Consider the following 17,199-nt stretch of genomic DNA (forward strand, 5'->3'; position numbering starts at 1 on the left):
CTGCCATCTCACGTACTGCTTTCTGTAATCCTCCTCCTTCCCTCACCAAAGCCGGCAGCCAACAGAGCTCTTTTAAACGCATCGATTGTGCCAGTTTTTCCCTCCTCTTACGTTGCACTATAGTTTAGTATGCCAATCGCAGCACCCTGTTGATTTGCGGGTTACGTTTCCCAAACACGCATTGCCCGACGTGTGTAATTTGGTGCTGGTGACTTGAGTTGCTGTGTCATGGAAACAAAAGTGCGCCGTCATCTTAGCAAGTTTGTGAATCAGAGAAACCACAGCCAGACGGTTTACAGTAAAAGGCGATCTTTTGGCAGAGAAAATGTTGATTAGCGCAAGGCTCTCCCCTTTATCTTTACTGTAGTCTGTAAACAACAACGTCATTGATACTTTCAAGCCATTGATGTGGTATTGTTGCGCTTCACTTCCCACACATGTGCCATCGTAGAAGTCTCATAGTGCAGCTATGACCTTTTTTCCCAGGGGAATTTCCCTCGTTGTAGCATTAACTTCTTCGGCTAGTACTCAGTATCATCACTGCTCACGGGATGTACCCACCTCCTCATCTATTTGGTCAAAGCAAGCACAGTTGCTGATGCCAGAACACAAAGTACATCTCCAATTAGTCAGCAAAGGATATGTTTCCATAAAGAGCAGACGAGAGAATTAAACGAAAGCTCAAATGAAATGATAAACCATAGGGAAAGTGAACACAGCCTGTTCGTTAGTTTTCCCCTCATTTGATTTCCTCCTACATGTGCGGGAAAGTCACCATCCACAAGTTGTCAGCCTTTGTTAACCCTAACCCACACAAACTGAACTGTACTGCTTGGAAATTAAGCCATAGTTTATCCAGCGTGGACGCCTCTAATTCTTTCTGAAAACTGAGTGCTTACAATTTTCTGGGAATTGACTCTATCTCTTTGTGAGTGGGTGTGTGTGAGTGTGTGTTTGGGGGGGGGGGTGCATGCTGCCTCAGCAGATTTTCAGCGGTTTACTCGGCTTTGTCGCTTACAGTAAGCTCTGACTTTGTCATGAGCACATCAGTCACACCGACGACTCATCTTCTGAGCTACAGTCAGATACATAAAATGGATTAGTAGCTAACAGGGATTTTAAGCCACTCCACTGTATTAAGATCTGATTTATTGGTCATGCATACATACGAAATTTGTCCTCCGCTTTTAACCCATCCAGGTTGGCATCTGTTGACACACACATGCACATGCACAGGGTCACACACTCAGAGACAGATGCCAACCTGGAGCGGTGGGCAGCCATGAAGCGCCCGGGGAGCATGGGGGGTACGGTGCCTTGCTCAAGGGCACCTCAGCCGTGACAAGGAGGTGGACTGACACCCCTCCAGCCATCAGTTCCACCAATCTTTATTGAGTGGTGAGAGTGGGAATTGAACCGCCAACCTTCCAGTTATTGGACGACCGACTCTAACCACTGAGACACAGCCGAAGAGAAGAGAGCAGAACACTGAAGAGATCAGATCTTATACTTTGGATGGAATAAAGAATATTCAAAATATTCCAAAACGTTCTTGTGCTTCAACTGCCTTTGCAACACAATTCTTAGACTCTTTTTTTTCCAGCTGATCATAAATGCCATTTCATTTCTTCTAGTCTCTCTCCAGAAATCAGAAGGATTTTGTTTGGACACTTCATTCCAGCAAGTAGAAACCTGCGAGCCTCCAAAAGGAACATTGCTGCCCCTAATGAATGTCCTGCGAGCAAGTCAGGCAACTTATGGAATAATATTTTCTCCAAGGTTTGGACAGAACTGTCCTGTTTAAATGAGAAGAGTTGCGTCTTTTCTTCTAACATAAGAAACTCATCTTCTCAATGATCCTCGAAGGTGGTAGCATCACAGTTTGGCCTCTTTTTGCTGCATCTGAGACAAAGACTGCTTGACATCACTGACAGAACAACAAATTCTGAAGGGGACATTTGACTGACTGAATTTCTTTTTTTAGATTTTCTTAACCATTGACCAAAGGTGGGTTTGTCTATGCAGTAAGACAACAATCAAAGAATGGTGAAAGAAGAATGGAGTAAATGTTTTAAATGTGTAGGCCAACTCAAAGACCTGACCCTAATCCAAAGGAAATGCTGTGAAAGGACCTGAGGCAAGCAGTGTGTGAGAAAACACATCCACAGATTAAAGTGATAGTTCGGAGTAGATTCACCCTAGGGTCATTTGAACCGTGACATCCAGCCAAGTAGCCCACCCGCAGTTTTTTCGATATTGGCTGAACATCAGCTGAGTTACTGAGTTATCCCGAATAGCTTAGTACAAGCCCTAACGGACCCTGGCAGTATCTCCAAAATTACCACACTAAAATCACATCACTTGACACCAAACTTCTACAGTAGTACAAATATGGTCTGTACTCACAAAACGATGCATTTGGAAGTTTGAAAATAGTCCAGGAGTTTATTATTATCAACACAAGCCTGATAGCTTCTCTGCAGCTAAAGCTGCGTCAACGTCACTTCTGGGAGCTGGGAGCTTCAAAGTAAGATGAGGGTTGATCTACTACTGTAGACAACAAAGTATATGCTATATTCTACATGATTTTTTATGAATTTTTATGTTGTAGAGTTGTGAATTTATTTTATCAATGGAGAAATTGAGCAGCCTTGCTCAACTACTGTAGAAGTTTGGTGTCATGGGATGTGATTTTAGTGTGGTAATTTTGGAGATACTGCCAGGTTCCATTAGCGCTTGGACTAAGCTATTCGGGATAACTCAGTAACTCAGCTGATATTCAGCCAAGATCGAAAAAACTTCGGGTGGGCTACTTGGCTGGATGTCACGGTTCAAATGACTCTAGGGTGAATCTACTCCGAACTATCACTTTAAAGGAAAACTCCGGGGCATTTGAAGCGCAATCCCATTGCTAGAGGTTGTCAATTACTGATAGTAGGACACAGATTGGTGCAAATCGGCGCTCCCTGTGTGGAGATAGCGCTGTTTGGGCAGCCTGTCATGCGAGGCTAATACGTGGTGGCTAAGGGGCAACTGCTAACCCTTCCACGTAAAACAACAACTTTCACACTGCAGAAACGTCACACCACTTTATAAACCATCCGACAATAAAGTCACAAGCCTTACCATCAAAACCATATGCATGGTTCTCACATTACTGGCATGGGGACGTTACAAAACAACTTTATAAACAACTTTATGTCCCTCACCGGTTATTGGTTCGCTCGCGCATGTGAAAGCCCAAAAGAGTCGATGGACGATAATCCCATGTACAAAGCAATTAATCTTCTCTAGAAAAACTGCGTTCAAGTATTTAAAACATTGCAACAATATTACTGGGCATGTAGAAAAATATCTGGCTAAGATATGGGGGGAAAGGAAAGGATTGGCATTTAATACCAGCCCAGTCGTGTATGCATCGTGCACATGCCTGCAAAGAAATACGACCTACATTCGAAATGCTCATGTTGAAGTTAGGGGTCACATGCTGACATTCCGACATCCCACCAGTCTGACATGGGCCTCAAATTGTCGGAATGGCAACACTTCATTTTCTATCAAGCGTCCCATCATTCCGACACTTTTTTCCTCCTATGGTCGGAATGACGGGATGTTTTATTTCCAGCCTTTCCGACAATTCCGAGAATTGCGCAAGGCTTTATATAGCCTATTGATGTCTTAAGGGCCTAACTGGTCACACCTCGGAGTAGATTAATCTTACTCCCCAATAATATAGAATTTTTTTTTATTCAGCCTACATAAAAGAACATGCATTTTGTGGCTTGTCAAAAGGTTCTTAACAGCTTTATTGTCACATCACGCTGAATAAATGCACATAAAATGCTTTTAAAGACTGTATCACATCTGTACATATATCTTAAAACATGTAAAATGCATGAACATAAAGAAGGGACTCACCTGTCGAGAAACGCACATTTCTTTATATGGAAAGCCTTGGAATGGTGGGACGTTTGCATGTCGGAATGGCGGGATGTCAGAATAGCGGGATGTCGGAATGGTGGGATATCGGAATGGTGGTTTCCACCCGAAGTTAGGGCTATATAAGTCACTGAAAGTAAAGATTTGCATACTTTTACCACTCACTGATGTGTAATAGCGAAAAATATTTCTTCAAAACTACCCAAGAATCATGATATTTCTTTTCTATTGGGGTTCTCGTAATCTACTCTAAGGGCTTGTTTTCAAATTTGATTACGTTTTAGGCCATAATTCTGCAGAAATGTATCATATTGGTGGATAGTTATCAAACAAGAATAAGGACTGATGTTAACAATTCATATATTAGATGAAAGTAGGTTTTGATAAGGATGTTGGGGGCTCACAAAAAACTCCTGAACATATTTTACACTGCAGGCTCTTAAGGTATCCCTTTCACAGTGATTACTTGATTGCCTCAAAAACTCTTTTGTTAACCGTCTCTCTCTTGTAAAGCAGCATGTTGCCCCATGGTCCTGGGGACTGAGAGAAATATGACACTTGTGCGCTGTTTCCCATAGATTGTATCACATCTCCGAACCATTTGTGCTGAGGTTGCAGCTTTTGTCTGCTTTTGATCATTTTCTCCGCTCAAAGTTGACTCAAGCTCCATTTCTCTCACAGAGCAAGACTAGCCGCAGCTTCAGCGTCTTTTGACAGCTAACAAAGTAGGTCAGGATATGAAAGCCAAGCTGCAGACAGAAGACGGTGAACAATGGTAAGAAAGAGAAGGGAATCGAAGATGAGAAGGGCTAAAGATGGATGTCTTGAACTCTTTGAATTGTCTTTGAAAGTGAGTTTTCCTTTAGTCTTCTTGAGACTAAACAGACAGAGCTCCTCTTATAGATAAAAACTTAAATATCGATCATAATGTTCTTACTTTTCTGTTAGCTCTCGTGTTAGCGTAGCATAAAGAGTACAAAAGTGGACCTTTTGTCTATCTGACTCTGAATAAACTACATTATAACATGTAAGAATGCTTCATGTGAAAAAACATGATTTATTTTTTAAAGATACTATAAAAAGGCCAGACAAAGGTTAACAATCAGAGAAACAGGAGGAGGTGACTGTTAAGATTTGTATCTGTCTCCCTCTCTGTCTTCCTCTGTAGCCTGAAGGTCCCACTGAGGCCAAGAGACTCCAGCTGTGGTACGTGTTCATGCTTGAGACTTCTGAGACAGTCAGTTAAAGTATGACACATACATACATCACTTTCACTACCACACACATACTCTTTTTTTTCCTTTTTTTTTTTACTGCTGCCATAGGAGTTGGATGCACACCAGCACTGCAGGGTGGGGAGTGTGCAAGCAAAGAGGAGCATGACATCATTTGGCTGGTGGATGTCTGTTTTAATTCACTCTACCTCTCTATTACTGGCTGTGAATCAACCGCCGGTCTCCTCAGTTTATGACATGTTCTTTCAATAGTACCCTCGTGGAAGCTGAGGCCATAATCAAACAAATTATTTCGAATGAGTTTCCTGTGGTGGTTTATTTTGTCAGGGAAGTCAGAGGCACTGGTGCAGCTTCGGTAGCAAGTTCAGAGGGGGAAGTGTCAGGAGGACAAAGGAGGAAGGGGGGCTGAACCTGCACTTACTTAAGACAGTAGAGATGAAAGGTGTTTTTTTTGGAAATGGTTCTGCAAAGTCGAACTCGTAAAGTCGAATAAAGTTCGACGTAAAGTTCTTCTGCCGTCGTTCTAAAATCTCAGGTAAGATTTACCAATAAGCTTAACTCAGATGGCCCAGTTGCAGTGGATTTGTAGATGTTAAAGATACCATTTTTATGAGCATGAGCTTACGCTCAAAATTCACTCCAGGCCTATTGGGTTAAAGAGGTAATAGGTGAAAGATGCGCAACAGCATAGAGGGATAAGCCATTTAGTATAGCATTTTGGTTGAATTGCACACATATAACCAGAGATGGGGACTCAAGTCACTGTGACTTGGACTCAAGTCGACTCGAGTTGCTGTTTTGATGACTTGTGACTTGACTTGACAAAAAATAAAAGACTTGAGACCCGACTCGGACTTGGAAGTTAAAGACTCGGCACTTGACTTGACTTGAGACACGATGACTTGAATGACTTGAGTGTTAAGCATCTAGCATAACTTCGAACTTTGTTCGTCATTTGAAGATCCATTCTGACCAGTAAGTGCTTGTCAAATTAGCTAATATTATCCTGTTAGCCTAGTCGGTAGTTAGCTAACGTTAGCTTGATATGATACGGGGTGGACAGGTTGGACACATTGGCCAATGATGTTTACTGACAGTTACTTATATCTTGTCTTTTCACTTTATTAAGATCAGATTCTGCAGGTGAAATTGCAATAATAAGGTGACTTGACTTTGACTTGACCTATTACAGGACTTGACTTGCCCAAGAAAAAATTACTTGGAACTTACTTGAGACTTGAAAGCTAAGACTTGGGACTTACTTGAGACTTGCACATGTGTGACTTGGTCCCATCTCTGCATATAACAATTGCTTTACTTCTAAATGCGATTCCCCTTTAGTTTGGGGGCAATGGCCATCTTAGTGGGGACACTATGAACCAACATATATGAAAATTTTAGTTTGTTCCTTTGATTAGTTTCATTCTGAGTTGTGAACCACAAAAACCCAGTGTCCACTAATTGGCATACCCACACAGACGTCTTGTTTTTTGCTAATGAGACCTCCCCATCAGATGTTAAGTGTGTAACTGCCCTCCACGTGCTTGTAGGAGTGATAAAGATGTGACTGGACTAATTCCAACAGGTGCAGCAAAGCTAACAGGAAACACGTGGAGATGTCAAATAAGAACAGGCTGTGCATGCCCGCACAGAACTGAGTCGAGCTCTAATCAGCCATGGTAAGTGGAAACACCTGTGTGGGTGCAGCGGGGGCTGCGTGAGGCCTTTCACCCTGAAAGCTTTGGCAGTAGGTCAGCTTTTGTGTCTTACCTGAACCGCGCAGCTCGGTTCAGGACCCTTGCAGCATTGCTAATACAGCAAATGTGGCAGTGCGGGGGGAAAAGGGAATAAGCTGGAATGTTAAGTTTTCTCTGCAAGTTTCTGGGGCTGGAAACACAAAACCAAGTGTGGCGGAGTGGATAACAGCATTGTTAACAGCAAGGTTTAGCACCGCCGAGTGTGAATTCGAACCCAGGTTGTGTTCCTGAAGCATGGATTTTTTTTTTGGTAGCATTTTAACCCTACAAGTAAGCAGGGACACATTTTTTTTTTTTTTTTTTTTTTTTTTTTTTTTTTACAAGCTAAGCTCTGCCTCCAAGAGAAATCCAAACATTGCCCCTCTACCCAGAGCTGCTACGGCAACCATCTGTGAGCAAATGGGACTTATGTATGGCACGCCAATTGACTCTGACTTAAAGCTCACCAGATGTAGCCATAGCGGGGTTATGAATCCTAGCAGCACTTGGACCACAGATCCTTGTCTTACATCTGGAGACAACAAAACAAGTGTCGACATATTAGCATTGCCAAGATGCCTCTGAGTCGTAAATCACCACTTTATGAATCATACAAGCACAGGAAAGCCTCAGAGTGATTTGAGGGGGGATTTTTTTTTCTTTTTTTTTTGGGGTCTGGTGGAACCTGTTGTGTCTTCCAGGTCTCAATCTGAATGGCACTCTTTCTTCCATTCTGAACAGGCGACACTGAGCTGACCTTTTCGTCACTCGTGACGTCGTTTGACACCCGATACGGCGCAAAGGTCAAGGACGAAGGCAAACAGGGGGGAGGGGTCGGAAGATCTGAGGAGAATATGCCGACAAAGTCTGACAAAGGGGAGGAGAGAAAGCGGAAATGAAACTCGACACAGCAAAGGAATAAAAGCTTTAATCAGAGTGGGTTTAAAAGGTCAGTTTCAGTACTAACTAAAGTTCCAAACACTTACGCTGGATTTATGTACTTATGTGACACAAAGTTAATTCAAACTGTAGGACAGTGAGTAACAGGATGTAAACAAGGAGACAAATGAAAATAATTGAGAAATTATATAACAACAGCAATAAGAGGACAAACATGACCTGGGTCAAAGGCATGAAATGAATTCATCTTGTTCTCTGCAGAGACTCTGTTTACTAGCAGCACAAACATGCTCATCATCTGAAATCCTCATACGTATATTACTTTCTGCCAAAACATCAAGTGAATTATGAGCGCTCTTATGAGGGCTGACCACTTATCTCACTGGACCTCGACGAGTCATAAAACAAGGTCACTCCGAGTGCAGTTTGCATTGGAACTTGTGCACGTCTTTGGAGAATTCATTTGTTATGGTCGAGACAGGATTCCTCAAATGTTTAAAGCTAAAATAATTTGGCAGAACAGAGGCTGACTGACTGACTGCATCTGAGGGGGAAGTATAAAGCCTTCTTGTTTAACTTTGGAAGAATGTGAGCATTTTTGTCACTGTTATAAGCTGAATTCTACAACAGTATCTGACCAGACACATTGGGGTCGCTATAGTTGGGTCGATCTAGTGAATCCAAATGGCAGCTCCACGGGGAAAGCCATGTCTCAGTATCACATATCTAATTCCTCTAAATGGTTACGTTGGACAAGGATTTTGATTGAGAAACGGATCTGGGGGGGGGGGGGATTGCGTTTTTTCCGGGGGAGACAGCAGACATTAAGACCCATCGTGAACTCCAATATGAAGTCATCAAACTAGGATTCGAAGGTGTGGTGCAAAGTAAATAATATCTTGTGACAGACGCAAAGATAAGAGACTGTTTACATAGAGTGCTGACCACAAAATCCTGACTTGTATGTGGATCAACACTGCACGAACAGATGTCTGTCATTAAGGGTTCATGCGTGAATTACCACATAATTACTTTGAATAAGTATAAAGAAAGGAACAAAAAAACATGTCAGGGTACTAATTACTGTACATGCTCTGTCACTTGTTATTCATCAAATCAAGTTTTCACTAAATGTATTGCCAGTTTGTCATAAATCTGCACCTTAACAAATCATCCAGGCTTGTAGATCACACCAATTTGCTTCTGTCTTGCTTGGTGTACAGCTTCCTTTCTTTCTTCTTTTTTAAAGCCATATGTAAGACTGTTCAGGGTTTAACTAAATTAAGTTTCCGGAAAACATTATGAGAATGTAAGAAGTGATAAGTGATTGTTTCTTAAACTCAAACGACAAAAAATGTCCGCCGTCATTTCGTTATCCCAATCCAAGAATATATGTAACCAATGGGCCACTCTGTAGTGAGGTAGATTAAGTTGCCCTAAGGAGCATCGCCCGTATCTGGCAGATCTGGAAGTATGCCAGCCCCCGCCCAGTGAAATCAGCATCGCAGCGCACGGAGTTGACAAGTGCGCCTCCCCCTCCAAACGTTTTTTGACATACCCATCGTTATAGGCTTCGCCTCTGGCAGTTTCTTTTTTTTTAAAGACAAGCTCAAAGCCACAGATTGTACATTCTGCTCACAATCCGTGCGGCTGCGATTACCTGCAGAGAAGCGCAGAGGGAATCGGCAAAGCTTTTCATTTCTCTCACTAGGAGACGAGCCGCTTGCGCGTAAGCGGAACCAGGGAGCACAGAGGGGAGAAATACGTGGTGTCAGGATATTTTCATCTTCTTTTTGTTATTATTGACGACTGTAAGCCCGAAAGGCAGCGGAAGAGAAGCAGAGTAACAGCCTTTTGGGGATTGGACTCATCGGATGCGGTGACATTTAGACCAGAGCGCGCGAGGCACCTGTGGATGCAACCAGCATCCCCCTGATGTTTGGACTCATATCTTTTACAAAAAGAGGATTTAGCACAAGATTCAGTTGATACATTTCAGTTAAACACCTTCCAGCTTTAGAGGAGAAGCGCGCCATGCTTCTGAGTGTCTCCCTCCTTGTGATTCCGTTGCTGAGCATTGCCGGCTCGTCGTACGTGCCGTGCGAGCCGTGCGATCCGAAGGCTCTGTCCATGTGCCCGCCGGTGCCGGTGGGCTGCCAGCTGGTGAAGGAGCCCGGCTGCGGCTGCTGTCTGACGTGCGCGCTCGAAGAGGGCCAGCTGTGCGGCGTGTACACCCGGCCGTGCATGCGCGGGCTCCGCTGCCTTCCCAAGAACGGCGAGGAGAAGCCGCTGCACGCGCTCGTGCACGGCCGAGGGCTGTGCAAAAACGAGAAGTTGTATAAACTGCAGCATCCATCAAAAGGTAGGGCATCTGAGAGGTGACGTTTTCAGATCACCGCGACTGCTTGGGCTCGGCCAGATCACTTACTTTAACTGGAGCATAAATCGACTGCATTAACTGAGTCATTAATTGGCGGTAGCCTCATTTGTCATTGTCGTTTATTGTCCTTCTTTTCCCTTTTTTGTCCAGTTTGCACTATTTTGTTGTATTTTCCAATAGGCAATAGCTCATTGCGGAAAAACATGCTTCAACCAAAGAGTTAAAGGGGCAAGTCGAGCAAATAAGATGGTTTAATGAAGCCCACAAGTTAGGGGGGGGGGGGGGGTGTCAGCAAAGACTGATACAGGTCAGCTTACAACCCTCTTTAATATGCCGACACCTGTCATTATCAAGGCACGCGACTCAAAAACCTCTGTATGCCTTGACCCCGTGAACTCTGTCAACGATCGGCGTGAAGAGCCGATCAACCTGTCATCTTAGTCTGAAAGGCCTTTGTGGGGCTGGGACTCATAAATCAGTATGTTTCGTTTGAGTGGCCCATCGCCTACCTACCCCCAGTAGACATAAAACAAGGGAGAAGATTACAGGTGGTGCTCTGTGAGGCTCCTTGTTGGCTCCTTTAATGGGAGTTGAGGGACAGTCACTGTTCCTGCAGGAGAGCCCTGAGGACAGTTTAGGCTTACCGCCCTCAAGGTGTGAAATCATTCCCCATTCCCCTCCAACTTTTTTGTCTTTCAGCTATTCTATCTTTTTTTTTTCTTTTGCTACTCTCCTGCACACCTCTTCTTTTCCTCTCCCACCACCTGTGCCTTTTCCCGCAACGGACCCACCTTTTTGTCTGCTCCTTCCTCTCCCACCACAGAGCCTCTTCTCCTCTTTCCCTGCCTGGCCAAGTTCCCCCCTTCATCTTTTCCACTCTATTCTTCTTCTATCCCCTTCAATCCTGCATTCACCCTTTTCCACTCCGGGCCCTCGATGCCTCATTTTCCTGCAGGTTGGAGTTCCACCACTGTGGAAACATAAATAATCTCACTGGCTGTGTTAAACCTCAGGGGCCAAGCCAACGAACCGCAAATTTTCTGGCTAAGTAACTCTGGCATGAAGTCTATTAACAAAAGGCAGGAGATAAGAAAGAGAGAGACCCTAGCATGTTTCCATATAAACGTAGGACGTTTGTAAGAGAGGTTTGTTCCCTAGCAAAGAATTTGACGTCTTCATTCAAGTTTTTATCATTTTTGTGATCAGGGTTCCCTTTATTTCCTTTTAGGCCAATCCACATAAATCTTTTTTTTTTTTTTTTTCCCTTTGGCTGCATTCAGTTAACCAAGACCAGTTCAACCATCAGCAGCTCTGTATCAAAAGTAATTGCAACAAAATAGATTCCAATTCTCCATTCATCTCCCCGTCCCATTCCATGTGATCCCCTTCTCTTTTCTCTCGCTGCTCTTTGTTAGGAGTCCTCATCTGTCTCTCCCTCCCTCCTTTCTCTCTGTGTCTCAGCGCTGCAGGCAGTCCAAGGCTGTGCAGTGATTCAGCAGAATGCTAGCTGAGCGTGGGTTACTGATTCCACCCCCCACCCCCCGCCCCACCGCCTGTCTGCCCGTCAGCCAGCTTTCTCCATTAGCTCCTGCCGCATTTTTACCATCACAAAATACTATTCAAATAGCAATTAAGGCTTAAGATTAGAATATTTACTTGTGGCATTTGCAACACATATAGCTGTAAGATAGCCGGGATTGATTTATTGCCATTTCTCAGATGTAGCAAAAAGGAGAAAAGAGAGGGGGGGGGGGGGGGAGAGAGAGAGAGGAAGCAAAGAATTAAGAGGGATGGAGTTTTCAGTGACTAATTGCTGTGGGGAGCTGGCTCTCCGGGATGCCAAACAATGGGGAGAAAGAGAGAAAATTAGAAACAGAAAATGAAAGATCAGTCAGCACAGGTCAGATTAGAGCAGCTTGAGGATTAGCAAGTGAAGACTTGATTGGACTCACACTGGCAGCAGATCTGCCTCAGCTTTCTCCAGAGGGAGGGGGAAAAAAAACTGTCAGCAGGAAAACTGGAGGGAATTTCTCTTCCCCTTTTTTTTTTATTTTTTATACAAGATCCCATCATTAAGGGATGCTTGACATCATGAGCTCCATCATCATCTCCGTGGGTGGAGGAGCTTGAGTGGGGAGGTTTAATCGTCATTTGCAACGAGGCCGTGACCTTGTTTCACCACTCGGTTAGCTTAGCGAACACGTCAGCGCAGAAGTGGAGGAGGAGGAGGGGTTTATATGACGAATCTGCAATCTGCCAAAATGAAACGGAAGCGAGTGCGTGACACAGCAGTGGAAATGGGCCAACAGTGGCTTAGGACACGTACAAGGCTAATGCATGTTTGAGGCTGTGAATGACATAAAATATCAGCCTGAAGTGGGGGGGGGGGGGAAGAAAGCCGCCAGCCACTCATTCTGGGCTCAGTGCAGCCGCTGCGGTGGCGTGAATAGAGGGGGCGAGCGCTGAGGTCTGTGTGACGCCCCAAAATTTAGCAAAGGAGCTGATGCTTTCAGCAAAGATGAAAGGTGCACGCATGCGAGCGTCCCTCTGGGAGTTTGAACCCAAAATGGATTGCGGCTGTTTTTGGTGGCTTGCCACATGATACGGGTAATAGCATGTTTGCAGGGGCCCCGGGTGCCAGTGTGAGACTGTGATTTTTAAAAACCCCTTGGTCTACATATATACCCCAGACTGGCAACCTAGCTTGCCATAAATGTAGGCTGTGTTGTCTCTTATGTCAACACATTCAATCTGAAACTTGCCAGTCGCCACTAAATGTGCTAAATTAGCACTTAGCTGGGGCAGTGAAATCATCACATTGTTGTTGGACACTCCTGCCTTTTTGTCCTCGTGCGTTTTTAGCTTTGCTTTTTCATTTCAGCCACTCAAATAGGTACAATTTTGGGTGGTAGTTGCTCTTGTGTTTGACACTTCTTCAAAACGTCTCATCTTCAAACCGAAAGGCAAGAGGAAAAATGCTTTGAAGCCCTGCCCGCACAGGGTTAATGTTACACCTCCGTACGTTGAAATTGTGCGTAAGAATTGGTGTCACTGGTGGTTCTCATCCTGCCTTGACTGTAATTTGTAAATTTCCGGTACAAATTACCGACCATTCTATACAAAAAAAAGACGAGTTCTCCTCTGATAATAGTCATCATGTGCAAATCAAGCGTCTGCCAGACTTTAGCTTAACCTTTAGTTGAGTTCATATTCTTGGTCCCCCTCCCCCCCCACGTTTTGAAAATGGTATTCTTTGCAGTCACATTTGCAGTATTCTCCAAGATAGAAAAGAGTGCAGCGGCAAAAGGATGAAAGGATTTTCACTGGGAACACATCAGGGCTAAAAAAAAAAAAAAAAAAAAAAAGGAGGAGGAGGAGGATTAAAAAGAAATGTATTTCGGTGGAAACTTTGACTCTTAAGAAAAAAAAACTGATGAGCGACCCTGTTTCTCTTGTGTGTCTCTGCCTTTCCCAAACAAACGGACAATTTCACGATGACGCGCAGCAGAGCCAGCACATTCCAAGGTGCCCTTATATGGCGATCATATCAGCAGTCGGAAGGCCCAGGCCATGAAGCAGGCTAAGGACCGCAAGAAGCAGCTATTCAGGCCGGGACCTGACAGTAACCGAGATGTCTCGCTGCCTGGTCTGGAAAAACAGGAGCCTGAATTTGTAAGTGATGTTGAGATTACAGAGATGCATGCTTTTTTTTTTTTTTTTTTTTTTTTTCCATCTCGTCTCTTATCGCAATTTGGCTCAAATTTGTGTTCTGTATCGGTTTGAACGATAAGACGTTTGCCGGTACTGCACACTGGAAAGAAACCAGATCTAACTTATCATCCATAACACCCCGCATGGCACTTTCACACCTGACGGTCTTGCGTGAACAAACCGTTTCATAAACCTTCCAGGGGCGTTTAGATTTTAGATTTTTTTTTTTTTTTTTTTTTTTAACCCTGCACTCAAATACCTTGCGTCTCTGTGTAGGGCCCCTGCAGAAGAAGACTAGATAATCTCATTCAGAGCATGAAGGACACTTCTCAGGTCTTGGCTGTCTCTCTGTATATCCCCAACTGTGACAAGAAGGGCTTCTTCAAGCGCAAACAGGTTTGGATGCTTTGCTTTATCGTTTGATCGAAAAAAAAAACAAAAAAAGCAAAAAAAAAAAAAAAACACAAGAGTGCTTTCTAACTGTCCCGCTCTAACTTCTCTGCTCGCTTGCAGTGTAAACCATCCCGGGGTCGAAAACGAGGCACCTGCTGGTGCGTGGACCGCTTCGGCGTGAAAATTCCCGGCATCAACTACGCCGGCGGAGACCTTCAGTGCAAAGATCTGGACAGCAGCAACAACAGCAACGAATGAGAGCCGACCCTCCGCACCCAGATCCCGCGCCCCGTTACGTCCGAAAGAAACGAGCCGGTACACCTTGTGACTGAAAATCAGGAGAATGAGGGCCTAATCGCTTTCATAATACGGTCATGTGTGATGGACTGCACTGTTTTGTTTGCTTGTTTAGAAACGGGGAGCCAAACTGAAAAGATTGCTCAAGTGAAAATATACAGTAGGTCCTAGCTGTGGCTCCCCAGTGTGTACCATGAGGTTAGCTACCGCCTCATCACTTTATATCTTAGATAATAGAGAGAAATACACATTGAAATATATATATATATATATATTTGTATGATACCGATGATGTTGTGTATTAAGTCTATTGCTAAATTTACTCCAAATATTTCCGACAAGACATATTTTAAATGTGGCTAAATGTTGATTTTTTTTTTTTTTTTTTTTTTTTTTTTTTTTTTTTTTTTTTTCAGTTCGACCTGGTGTTGTTTAACAGGGAATTATAAAAATAATGCATCTAACGTAAGGGGGGGGAGTGTCTCATTCTGCAATGTCAGCTTTATTTGCTAGCCATCAGGGACAGTCTGGGAAAGGATTTAAAGGAAAAAAATGCCACAAAAAAAGGGAGGTTTCCTATTCTGTATCTTGGGGGGGGGGGGGGGGGGCAAGGTTTCTCAAGTGTTTCCATATGCCAGTGAATTCCCCCCCAAAGAGGTTAGCTCACATAGCGTATGCGAAATGTGACTTTCCGCCACTGATGCAGTAGAATATCAGGCAAGGTACCTCCTAGCACGTTTTCAGCTCATTTGCCTGTTTCGGCTTTTCTCTCTCCGCATGTCCTTCAAACATCCAGAAGTCGAGATTATGTTGTTTTGAGATTCCCTTTCCTGACTTGCAGTGGATGCAGAACTCCTCCTGGCGGGCTCTGAGAGATTCTTGTAAGACTATACTATGTCACACGATTGTAAAATGCTAATAATCCATCCATCTATCCATCCAACCAATCCAGTCATTTCGAATGAGCTTGTTGTCCCTTGACTGACCACAGCCTTTCAGTCACGATTGTTTTTTAGAACCTTTAGACTTCAGAAAAACTACAGTGGACAATTGAGGTTTCTGTTCAATACGAAACTGGCGCTACCATTTGGTTAACTCAGCGCAAAGACTGGATTTGACAGGGAACACTTGACCAGGTTCTGTCCACCGGAGCTTCTAAAACTCGCATATTACAACAGGTGATATGTATTATTTCTTTAACTGCTACAGAAACAAGGCTATTTCTCTCTGCCTTGAGGCCAGACAATCGAATCTCATCGAATTCATCTCAGTCAGCCACAAGTTTCAAAAAAAGAAAAGAAAAAAAAAAGAAATCCTCTTCTACAGTGCACAGGGGCTCGTTTTTTTTCCTCGCCTGTCTTTGCTTGTCGGATGTGAACGTTAGGCTTTGACACCTTAACCCCCGTGTGTTGTCTTGTGCACTTTCTGCAGATTTGTACGTTTTTTGAGATTGCTTTTTTTCTCGCTTAAGTCCTCGCGTCACACTCAGACGGGCCCAAAATGCTTAAAAAAAAAAATATATAAGCAAAAAGTGATGGAATCCCCACGCATAAACGAGCTAAATGTACTATTAAAGGTTAGATGTTTGACTGCTTTTGAAAAGCCTTTTTCAATTGCAGACAACTGCATATGCTGTTTAGAAATGTACGTGTAGACTATTTGTGCATGCTCCTGAAAGTGTATGCAAGTGTGTGTAGTTCTCGACTTCAAAAAGCTTGCTAACCCAGCCTACTCAAGTGCATTTCCCCTCACAGCTCGCACACAAATTGTATGCAAAGGCCCCACGCTGTTTATTTTTCCATGCGGAGGGTCCTCACCGCCACCAACGCAAGCAAATCCGTAGGCCGATGTTGACTCGCTCTCAGGGGTTTATTGGGTCCTTTATCCCACAGAGAGCAAGGTCGCTGAGTTTTTATGTAAATTCAAGTGCCTTCTGCCCCACGCAACTTTGAATTTCGATTTGCATGTGGACCCATGGTGTTGTGGAATGAGGGATGCCCGAGCAAAAGAAAAAAAAAAAAAAGGGAATCGTTTGAGGGCTGGATGTGTTTTGTTCTTTTTTTTTTGCTGACAAAGATTATCGTGATCTTCCGGTCAAGTGCTGCTATACATATGACGACAAAAAGGACAGCATTGTGTTCTGTGGTTCAAATTTTGTTCGAGGTCCTGTTTTTTGGTTGTTCTAATCTTAGTGTTTGATAATCATGTTAGATATTTCTTATGCCTCCGCTGACAGTGGCACATCAGCCTATTGCTCCTAATAAAAAACAACAACAAAAGAAAAAAAAAACACCACCTCTTTCGTGCAGTCGATTCCAAGCTCACTTATTAAAAAACGCCCAATGGCATTTTGGACGTTTCAAGAGTCTCAGTCAAAAAGATTAATGTGAACATTATGGTGAAATATTTATCAGGCGTGTAATTGATGTACTCGTTTTTATTTTCTTGTTTGTTTTTTGTAAAGGCAAATCACTATTTAAATAAAGTTCCTGTACTCACAAATTGCCCCGTCAGCACTTCTTTTTTTTTTTGAGAGAGTTTTTGTGATCCGTGTTTAGAGGTTAAAAGTGTTGAGTCGGGGTGTTTTGTTTTTTTTGTCGTGACATCC

At 43.5% G+C, this 17,199-nt stretch overlaps 1 protein-coding gene across 2 annotated transcripts; it reads left to right on the forward strand.

Annotated features, from left to right (window-relative positions):
- Positions 1–9,374: 9,374 nt before the first annotated feature.
- igfbp5a (insulin-like growth factor binding protein 5a) lies at positions 9,375–17,093 on the forward strand. Of its 2 annotated transcripts, none has more exons than XM_075477545.1 (4): positions 9,375–10,172; positions 13,699–13,862; positions 14,178–14,297; positions 14,415–17,093. In XM_075477545.1, the coding sequence occupies exons 1-4, from the start codon at positions 9,845–9,847 to the stop codon at positions 14,550–14,552; spliced, it is 750 nt and encodes a 249-aa protein (XP_075333660.1). In that variant the 5' UTR covers positions 9,375–9,844; the 3' UTR covers positions 14,553–17,093. The 2 variants fall into 2 exon arrangements, with proteins under 2 accessions (XP_075333660.1, XP_075333659.1); XM_075477544.1 differs by having other exon boundaries at positions 9,376–10,172; positions 13,696–13,862.
- Positions 17,094–17,199: the final 106 nt, after the last annotated feature.

Source organism: Odontesthes bonariensis, chromosome 11 (assembly GCF_027942865.1).
Source record: "Odontesthes bonariensis isolate fOdoBon6 chromosome 11, fOdoBon6.hap1, whole genome shotgun sequence".
NCBI classification, from domain to species: domain Eukaryota; kingdom Metazoa; phylum Chordata; class Actinopteri; order Atheriniformes; family Atherinopsidae; genus Odontesthes; species Odontesthes bonariensis.